The sequence below is a fragment of the Haliotis cracherodii genome, unplaced genomic scaffold (assembly GCF_022045235.1).
Source record: "Haliotis cracherodii isolate W230 unplaced genomic scaffold, xgHalCrac1.p SCAF_11, whole genome shotgun sequence".
NCBI classification, from domain to species: Eukaryota; Metazoa; Mollusca; class Gastropoda; order Lepetellida; family Haliotidae; genus Haliotis; species Haliotis cracherodii.
Genome location: NW_027266266.1, coordinates 17,892,195 through 17,902,816, shown reverse-complemented (window position 1 = coordinate 17,902,816; position 10,622 = coordinate 17,892,195). Strand labels below are relative to the sequence as shown.

General features: G+C 39.2%; 1 protein-coding gene across 1 annotated transcript; it reads left to right on the top strand.

The window, feature by feature from the left end:
• Positions 1-217: 217 nt before the first annotated feature.
• Positions 218-9,971, top strand: LOC139455496 (mitochondrial import inner membrane translocase subunit Tim22-like). The gene is made up of 4 exons (XM_071237046.1): positions 218-473; positions 3,456-3,640; positions 5,468-5,540; positions 6,638-9,971. Exons 1-4 carry the CDS (start codon positions 218-220, stop codon positions 6,715-6,717), a joined length of 594 nt encoding a protein of 197 aa, XP_071093147.1. The 3' UTR covers positions 6,718-9,971.
• Positions 9,972-10,622: the final 651 nt, after the last annotated feature.

The window sequence follows — 10,622 nt, the reverse complement described above, 5'->3', positions numbered from 1 at the left end:
ACTAACGGGATCGGGTGGTCAGGCTCGTGACTTGGCTGATGCATGACATCAGTCAGAAGCGGCCGAAAAACACAATGAATTTATCGTTTTGGGGAAAAAATACTGAAAAAGTGTCTTTTCAAAAGTTATTTTTTTATCAATGTTAAACTTTACAACCCACAGTGGGCCCCAATTCGTATTCGTCAAATATTCATTCCCACTTTTCAATCGCAGCAAAATGGCTGCGCCCATGGAGAGCACGGCTGCGGGAATGCATGAATCCCAAGACGAAACAAATGTATCAAAACTCGAAATGAAAGATGTGCAGAACTTTAATTTTATTCTGGACAATGTGATTGGTGAGAAAAAACACAGATCTCGTGTTTTGATGCCACTCGGGACATTTCCTCAGATGGCGAAGTCAAAGGAAGAAATAATAATTTCAAGAGCCTTCGAGAGCTGTACTTTCAAATCAGTTGCAAGTTGTGTTATTGGTAAGGAGTTACGCAACGTGAAAATTAACAAAGATTATTGATAAGTAACGGTAACATTAAAATCAGGGCATGTTTATTTCTGTTTGGAAAAAACGGTTGAAGTGTCGTAAAATCTAGTCGAATGGCGCACTCGTGTTTACAAGGGCACGAGGATGACATTACATTTCCATTTCATCAGTTTATTCAGTGAATGTCACCTTTGTCTAATTTTATTTAAATCCAAATGTTAAGAAAAAGAGTATGTTTTTATATATGATATGACAACATTCTTTTTGAGAAACAAATATCTTTGAATATCTCTCTAGATCAACATAAGTTGCTGTTGGTGTCATTGGCGACATGTACTTCAGATATTTACTTCATGTACCTTTCTGTATATATGCAAATATAACCTAGTGAGACAATATTAACAGAACTAAATCAACATTGTAGGGTATTAAGGTAAACAGCACACTTGTGGCATACTGCATACTTGACTGAGTGTATGTGACACCCAAACTCAAACCCTTTTCTTGCATTTGAAATTTTAGACCAGCGACACATATCAATCAGTGTTTATTGTTTCACATATTCATTTACATCACATCTTCACTATGAGACCTTTTTTAACATCAGGGCTGTATATATCTCCACATGTTTTTGAGCCCTTAAACAATATGTAACCACACACTTTATGATGTAATCAAGGTAGATGCTTCAAAGCCAAGTGAAAACATCAAAGTGTTCGCCACTTTCCACTGTGGTTACATTACGAATTTTAAGCTACACAGGAAAGATATTCAATAAGTAATGGAAACATACCTCAAAACTTACCTTTTACTTACTTACTTACTTACTTACTTACTTTGGAGATTTAACGTGCGCTTTCCGACTGATGCGTATTTCGCACACGGGCCCGGCCAGGCCATTTAATGTGTTTCCGAAAGGGGCGAGGGTGGTCTGTGCAACCCAAGAGGGGGCTTTAGGGGTTGCTTATATAGAATTTGGGAATTTTGAGATATAGATGCCGATGGGGTTGGGGAGGAGAACTAAGGGAGCTGGGTATGGTGATTGTTTGTTTATGTGATTTTGATTTGGTAGATTATTATGGTTTTAGATGCGTTTTATTAGTTCCGTTTTGATTAAGAATACGCCTAAGGCCTTGAATTTTTCTAGTTTATTTTGTGGGTTTAGTATTGCTTCTAGAGTGAGAGCCTTGTTTAGATTGAGGGTGGTTTGTAATGCGGTTCGATGTGTTAGGTAGTGTGTGCAGTGGATGAGTGCATGTTCTGGGGTTTCTGGTTGTTTGCAGTGTGGGCAGTTACCTGTAGTGTGTTTTTTAAATTTTTTAGGTGGTTATATAGGTTGGTGTGTCCTGTTTGGAGTTTAGTGATTACTCTGTCGATTATTTTTGATGGATGGAGAATTTTTGGTTTGGTTAGTGGTTTGCTGAGCACTCTTTTGATTTGGCTATTTGAGTTTAGATATAGGTTATGCCATTTTTTTGTGATTTTTTGTTTGTTTACACTTTTAATTTCTGATTTTGAGATGGGTAAGTTTAAGCTTATTTCTGGGATTTTGACCTTTTCACTGATGCACATTTAAATATAATTTGATCTGATGAAAATTTTGCTTCAGAACAATCCTATGCACTGGTGATGCATTGGCTGCTGTTTGTAAACTTCCTGTCTGTAATGTCATGTGACTGATCATGAGAGAGAGAGAGTGAGAGTTGGTGTTTGTACGTGTACGTTTCGACATCATGCGTATTTCGCACACAGGCGTGCCAGGCCCGTTAGTGGTTTTACCAAGGAGGGTATGTCCAAAAAGAAAGGGCAACCAGGGGGACTTTAGGGTTGTTTATTTAAATTGACTGATCATGTTGTGCATCTATTTTTAACTGAAGGGGCTCAAAATTAGGTGATGGCAACAAGATGGCACCTGTTTGACACCGTCTCACTTGGCGAGGTATTATAAAGATTAAATTAACAAGATGTTGTTATTGGACTATCTAGTTGTAAACAGAAATAAATATTCTCAAAGGTAAGACTTAATTTTAGTGTATTGCGAATATTAGACACATAATAAGAAATAATTCTTAGGGGCTCGATAACACAGTATGCGAGGATATATTGCCAGTCTGTGGTACATTTGTGTACTGTAAATCTTGAAATTTATGCATCTCCAAATTAATACAACTGCTGACACCTAGCCAAAAAAGCGACTTAGAATCAATGCCACTATCACGACCCCATCCCCAGTGGAATGATATATATCCATCCTTAATCCAATCAAACACAAATAGCACCGTTTATTAGCACTGAGTAAAGCACTTCCGTAATTACAATAAACAGATTGGAGTGGTCAATGATGCCTAGTTTGACACGAATGGGGAGAACTCTTGACCCATAAAATTCCCTCATTTGATGTCCATTACTTAGAAGCCAATTCTATTAAAACTGGCGAGTTATATAAGATCATGTATGGAAATGTTCCACTGACATGTTTTCTCCTATTGTATCTAATTCCTGTATCCAATTACATCTCTGTATCACTGCCGTGATTTACGAGAATAAACATCATTCATTCATTCACCCCAGCAGGGATAACTCACCGGATGCCTATTGTGTAATTCCTATTCTTTAAACGACATTGTTATGTACTTGTTACAACTGCTGCTCAATAAACCGGGTTTGTGTATACATTCAAGTTGATATTTCTGCTATCCAAAGTGTGGAGCAAGGCCGTCTAATCGTTAATGGGAACAAAGACCACTCGGATATTTTGCATTTAATTCGCGCTCATGTTAATTTCAAGATTTACAGTACACACAAGTATTGTGGGGTATATTTGGTTATTCAGAATGGTACCTGGGCTACATATCTGTAGTTCTTACATCCACGACCCCAACAGCACAAGTGAGGTTTTGTTTCAAAGTCACAAATATTCTTTCAATGTTGAACAATATGTTTGAATATGTATTGTTGACATTCTGTTGCTCAGGTTTTGGGGTGGGAGCAGCGTTTGGGTTGTTCACAGCAGGTGTGGACCCGATGTCGACAATCAGCACAGAGACCCCAACAACTCGGATGGTGCTGAAGGAAATGAAGCTCCGATCCATCTCTTACGGGAAAAACTTTGCGGTGGTGGGCTGCATGTTTGCAGGAACTGAGTGTTTACTGGAATCTGTGAGTTTGGGATCTGAGGGCTGTTAGAATCATACACAGGGGTCAATGTTGAAGCTTTTCATATTTTTGTCTTCAACCAAATTTTAAATTTGACAATCTCAATCTTTATTACTCCTACAAGACATTTGACAAAGACTTTGAGAAGATATGTGGTGGTCCAAGGGGAGATAACTTTGTCGTGAAATTTCACTAATTTTTAATCCTTTTGTCAAGGGTGAATTTTGAAAGGACATATAGATACAGAGCTCCAGATAAGCTGCATATCTGCGTGAAATACGCATCAGAAATGCAGAAATACACAGTAAAATATAATCCAAGCGTATCAAGTATGCAACGAAGATTACAGATACACTACAAAAATAAAACTTGTGCACATCAAAAAATATTGTGAAGTAACCCAGCGTATTCGATTAGCAAATCAGCAACTTATTTTGAAATTATAAACAGGCATTCCGTCAACCTTGCCAAACTCCATGATGACAGTTACATCATGATCATTTGGCATCACACTTTCTTGTGGAAGTATCGTGGTATTTTTGAGTCCTATAAAGCTCTCGAACCCACACGACACCAGTTTGCAGGGACTAGTTGAATAGTGTTTTTAAATATTTAACTTTAATACCCACATGTGTAAAAACTAGTGGGTAACAGAAATTTGAATACGCAGATAGAATTACTGATACCCAATGATTTTAAAATGCATGGGTAAAATACCTACAACACCAAAAGCTTATCTGGAGCTCTGAGATAATTAAGTGTTAGTTTTCCTGTGCAGAGTTGCATGCCTTAGGTGTAAAAGAAACCTATGATTGTGGTTTGGAATCCAAGTTCGCCCTGATTATGTTTCTTGGTTGTCAGCACCATACTTGTCATGTGAGTTTAGGGGCGGTCGGGTAGCCTTGTGGTTAAAGCGTTCGCTCGTCACGCCGAAGACCCGGATTCAATTCCCGACATGGGTACAATGTGTGAAGCCCATTTCTGGTGTCCCCCGCTGTGATATTGCTGGAATATTGCTAAAAGGGGTGTAAAACCACAGTCACTCACTCACTCTTGTGAGTTTCACCGAAATGGTATACTTCCATGGCCTATATTACTTCGGGTTTTCCTCCCTCATCAAGCAGAGACCCGTGAAGATTCCAGGGTAGAATAGGTCTTCAGCAACCCACATTTGCCGTAAAAGGCGACTATGCTTGTTGTTAAAGGCGACTAACAGGATCGGGTGGTCAGGCTCGTAGACTTGGTTGATACATGTCATCGATCCCAATTGCGTGGATCGATGCTCATGATGTCAATCACTGGATTGTCTGGTCCAGACTCGATTATTTACAGACCGCTGGCATACAGCTGGAATATTGCTGAGTGTGGCGTTAAACAACAAACAAACAAACAAATCATCAAGCAGACATGCTGTGATATAGCAGGGGTATAGTGGTATGAAACCCAACTGACTCACTCATGGCAAGGTGGGTTCGAATCCCGGTTCGCCCCGATTATGTTTCTAGGTTTGTCAGCACCATACCCGTGCTCGTGGGTTTCACCGAAGTGGTAAACGTCTTAGACCTGCATCACTTCGGGCTTTCCTCCCACGTTAAGCTGACACGCCGTGATATAACTGGAATACTGTTAAAAGCGGCGTTAAAACCCAACTCACTCACTCACTCACTCACTCACTCACTCATGGCAAGGTTATGTTCATCCACAGGGTATTATTATCAAATCATTGGGTACACTGCCTTCAGGGATGATTCTATAGGCATTGATCTCAAACACAGAAGATACTTAAGTCTTTACAAGTACCTTTAACTCACCTGACCATGTGTGTTCCAGTACAGAGGCAAGAGCGAGTTGTCGAATGGAACACTGTCTGGGGGCATCGTGGGTGGCGTTCTTGGTTTGAGAGGTAAGCAAGACATATTTCTGAAGACATAGGGTCAGAGAAGTAGTCAACTCAAACAGTGACCAAGTTAATTTGTTTTAGTCTTTGAGTTATTATCCTTGTTGAAGTTACCAATACAATCTCATTAAGATGGGATATTTTAGCCCAGATACCTCTCTGTATGGAGATCTGACAAATCCTCCATTGGAGTCCAAGCTGATGACAGTGAGTGACAGCTACTTGACAGGGGAATTGACAGCTAACTGACACTAACTGTGTATGCGGAACTTGTTGGAGTTACCAATACAATCTCATTAAGATCAGCTATTGTAGCCCAGATACCACTCTGTATGGAGATCTGACAAATCCTCCATTGGAGTCCGAGGTCATGTTAGGTGAATAAGCTTTGACCTGAATGAAGTATGCTTGAGTTCTTGAGAAAATTGATGTTAACTTTGTAAAACGATTCAGTTTCATTGTTTTCCCACTCCCAATTTGTCAAAAAATTCTTAACAAAGGCAAACTCACACAGAACACTAATATTCCTTCAATGGACAGGGTGCATAAAATATCCACATCATAACAGGGTCGGTATTATTTTATTATTGTATTGGAACTGTCTAGTTATGTTCATTTTCAAGATACAGAATGCAGATGAGGTCCTTTGAATGAATGATCACTTATACCTTGGATCTAGACACTTCGAAGGTCTGTTTAGAAAATCCACTGTGAACTGATTGTCAGATCTTCACAGGGAGTTATCTGATGGGAGTAAGGATGTCATATATTTAAGATTTTCACCAACACATTAAGTGAAGCATCGGAAATCAACTGATAGCCTATAACTTTGAGCATTGGGCAAGTATAATCATAGTTGGCTAGTAGAATCTGTTCTTTAGTACACATATTGGCTAGTGTCTATTTCTATACTGCACAAAAAACATTAGGGATCATGAATATTTTTGGGAATACTTTTTTGTAGTGAAGACCAAAGACACAATTTCATAAAAATATCCACCAAAATATTCATGTCCTTATTTATATTCATCACATGAATGTCAAGCCCTGAGAATGTCAAGCCCTGGAATGAAACCTACAAGAAGCCTTTGCTATTGTTTCAGCTGGACTGAAGGCTGGCCTGCTGGGGGCAGCTGGATTTGCCCTGTTCTCTACTGCTATAGACTACTACTTCAGACACTGACATCCATCAGCTGATGACAGTGAGTGACAGCTACTTGACAGGAAATTGACACTATCAGTGTATGCGGAACTGTTTCCAGCTGACGGTCCACCACATCATTCATGCTTTGGACACCTTTGCACAGAGCTGAAAACACATCACTAGGAATGTTTCTTTTAAAAAAGAGAAATTGGTCCAGGATATCATGTTTGTGATTTTTCAGTAGGTTTACCTAGGTAAGAACAGTTCAGAAGCCCTGCTTGTATCCTGAATAAAGTCATCTTCCTGGGTCAAGAGTGTCCACTAGCCTCTATCAGAGTCTAGGTTTCACCCTTGCCATTTCAAGCCTAATTTTCTGTGCTAAAACAGACATGCTCGGGATTGGACTATCCTCTATTATTGTCAATCTCATTAAAATCAGATCTTAGTTTTCGCTACCGCTTAACAAAGATCTGAGGACATCCCATTACGGATCACGTCAGAACGACCTTTCACGTTTTTTGACTAACCAATGAAATGACTGACAAGAAATCGACATTAGCCAATCAGAAGGCAGCTTTCTCAAGCTTTACGACACTAGTTTCAAACTGGCAACTACGCTTCGAAACATATTTTGATGTGTTCTCGATTAAAAATGTTAAAACTGATAAGGACATTCTGGAATGACTTATAGATGGCCTAGATTGTATGGATATAATCATAAAACCCGTAACTGTTGTTCGGAATACCCCGTGTTAAATATTTTGTGGTCGCATGATTAGAAAACACATTCCGACTGTCAATTTCATGATCTGGTAAGTGACGCTATGATTGGTTGGATGAAAGGTCGTTCTGACGTGACCCATAATGGGATGTCCTCAGACCTTTGTTTAGCAATAGCAAGAACTAAGATCTGATTTTAATGAGATTGCTATTATTGTAAGTGTGGCATTAATAAGTATCTTTACTGAAGTAATTTGTCATCTTGTTTGCCAGGGATGAAGTCTGAAATATATTTGTTTTCTCAAGTCTTTGAAAGGCATTTAGAAGTGATACACATAAGAAGGAGAATTTTTGGATGTCAGCTTCTATATTATGAGGTACACAACGTTTCGGATTATATGCTTACTCCTTCATCAGGTGAATGGATGCTTTTGTTATCTTATTACTTTTGTTCGTCATTCAGGTACATGTATATACTCTCATCCATTCACCTGATGAAGGAGTAAGCATATACTCCGAAATGTTGTGTACCTCATGATAAAAAAAGTGGACATCCATAAATTCTCTTCATTATTTGTTAGGGGCGGTCGGATAGCCTAGTGGTTAAAGCGTTCGCTCTTCACGCCGAAGACCCGGATTCAATTCCCGACATGGGTACAATGTGTGAAGCCCATTTCTGGTGTCCCCCGCTGTGATATTGCTGGAATATTGGTAAAAGGGGCGTAAAACCCCACTCACTCACTCACTCACTCCTTATTTTTTAACTGATCGACCAGGTCGTCGGCTGTGGTAGACATCATTTTGGAGCTATTCAGAATAATAGCAGTGATGTGATTGGATATCGCATTTTCATCACAAGGGGCACAGTTTGTTTTCTACACTGGGTAGCGCCATGATCGAGCCAAGAATAGTAGGCTTGAAATGGCAAGGTTGAAATGTAGGCTTTGATACAGACTAGTGGAAACTCATGGCATGGGTAGATTTAGTAAAGTGGAGCTGATTGAACACTGTTCCAGCCGAAGAGATATTGCTGAATATATCTGTGGTGGATATGGGTCTGGAGTCATGGCTGTTTTTGTAAAACAGTGTTAATTATTTTGTTTGTTTGTGAACTATATCTAAGCAGCCCCTGTGGTTTCTCGAATTTGAGCTCCACTGCAGCAATTCGTTTTCTCAACCATCTGCCAAAGACAGATGTTAGAGTGAGTGAGTGGGTTGGGGTTAACATCGCTTTTAACAGTATTCAAGTTATATCACAGCGTGTCAGCTTAATGTGGGAGGAAAGCCCAAAGTGATGCAGGTCTCAGATGTTCACGACTTCTGTGAAACCCACAAGCACGGGTATGGTGCTGACAAACCTAGAAACATAATTGGCGTGAACCGGCATTCAAACCCACAATCATAGGTTTCTGGTGTACCCAAGGGACGCAACTCTGCACAGCGAAATGCAGCGCCTTAGATGACTGGGCCCCCCGGGCCCCCTAGATGTTAGAGACTTCATACCTGATATTCCTCCTATATTCTAAGGGATTTTCTGTCCTGATTGTATTGACCTTGAAGTTCGCACGAAAGCATGAACCAAGCATCAATAAAGCTTGTGAATATCATAACTTGAGTATTTATGAACTGAATTTGATGAAACTTAATAAACATGATCTCTAAGGTTTGGTCTCAATCATATTTTTGGTGCCTTCCACGTAAAGGTCAAGATCACTAGAGGTCAAATTTTGAAACATGGTTCAAATGTAATGAAATTCAGATGAATTCATTAAAATGCCAAAGGTTTTTGCACTCAGTTAACTCAACACTTATCATGTCTTAATTGTGTCAAGGTCGCTTTGAAGGTCATTTATCCATGTAATAATTGGTGAATAAATTTAGTTCCGGAAGTATTATTAGTGTGATATGGATAAATTTGATTTGTAACACAACCATAGTTTGCAAGAAGTAATGTTCTTGCATGTGATTGGGTGATGTTGAAGGTCAAGGTCAGCTGGTGGGACATAGACATCCCCTAAAGCTTGTGTATATTCTATATCTTGAACATTTTTTATAGGAATTTGATAAAACATTACATATGTGATAGCAGTTTATGGCTGAGATTGAAGGTCAATAAACCAGAAGTGTATATAACTTACAACTTATCAAAGTAGCTTCTGTTTAAAGTAAAACTCATAGTTTTAGCTAAGGTAGGTATAGGCACAGGTTTTTACTGTTCAAAGTTCTACTGCGGCGTTGGGGTAGCCTTGAGGTTAAAGTGTTGGCTCCTCACCCCGAAGACCTGGGTTCGAATCCCGACATGGGTACAATGTGTGAAGCCCATTTCTGGTGTCCCCCCAGGTGATATTGCTGGAATATTGCTAAAAGCGGAGTAAAACCATACTCACTCACTCCAAGTTCCACTGCATTAGGCAAGGTGTGAGGTCAACTGTCACCAGATGTGACATCAAAATGCTTCATGATACATGTTTTTGGTTGTTTTTGTGAATATATCACGTGTATATAAATGTTTAATTCTTGAATGGATAAAGTGAGTTAATGTGCGTGTATAGTGCTTGAATGCAAGATGAAAAATAAAATATGTCAAAATGACAGTTATGTTTTCATTTTCTGACATTATGAAAAGGCACAAAATGTGTCGTACTCACTCTCACACACTGTGATACTTTTTTGGAGACAGGATATTTTGGTAGTCACTGCTTTAAAACATGCATTTTATTGTGTGAAAGGTGGAACCCAACAATTTTGTTTCTTTCCAAACACGTTTTGTTTCAGGACATCCAGTGCATAATGTATTTTTTGGGATAAAACCTGGAGGAAAGTTGTTCCAGGCCCCACCCATCATATCAAATGATGGATCTTCGAAGACCAGGTGCTTACTTTCATAATGTCATGTTTATGCGATTCGGCTGAAAAACGAAACTGAAACGGACGTAAAATATTCACAAAGGCATTCCATCGTATCCAAATGCTTCATCTGAAACAGAATTCCAAACAATAGCTCTGGTAAGTGAGCAGTTATTAAATAGGGGGATAAACTAATACCCTCTTACGTCTAAAACTTAATTATGAAATTGTTGACATCCACAAGGTATCATTTATCAATCATTGTTTTCTTTAAAAACCTGGGCCCACTTGCACAAAGCGATCTTAGCACAACTATTGTAAGCCTATGTTAAAGTATGGGAGTTACGATCATCTTAGCGCTAAGATCGCTTTGTGTA

Excerpts from the sequence above, each read along its gene's own strand:
- LOC139455496 (XM_071237046.1), top strand. The coding sequence starts at position 218 with ATGGCTGCGCCCATGGAGAGCACGGCTGCGGGAATGCATGAATCCCAA. Across the intron at positions 474-3,455 it reads AGTTGCAAGTTGTGTTATTG|GTTTTGGGGTGGGAGCAGCG; the intron begins GTAAGGAGTTAC and ends TCTGTTGCTCAG. Across the intron at positions 3,641-5,467 it reads CTGAGTGTTTACTGGAATCT|TACAGAGGCAAGAGCGAGTT; the intron begins GTGAGTTTGGGA and ends TGTGTGTTCCAG.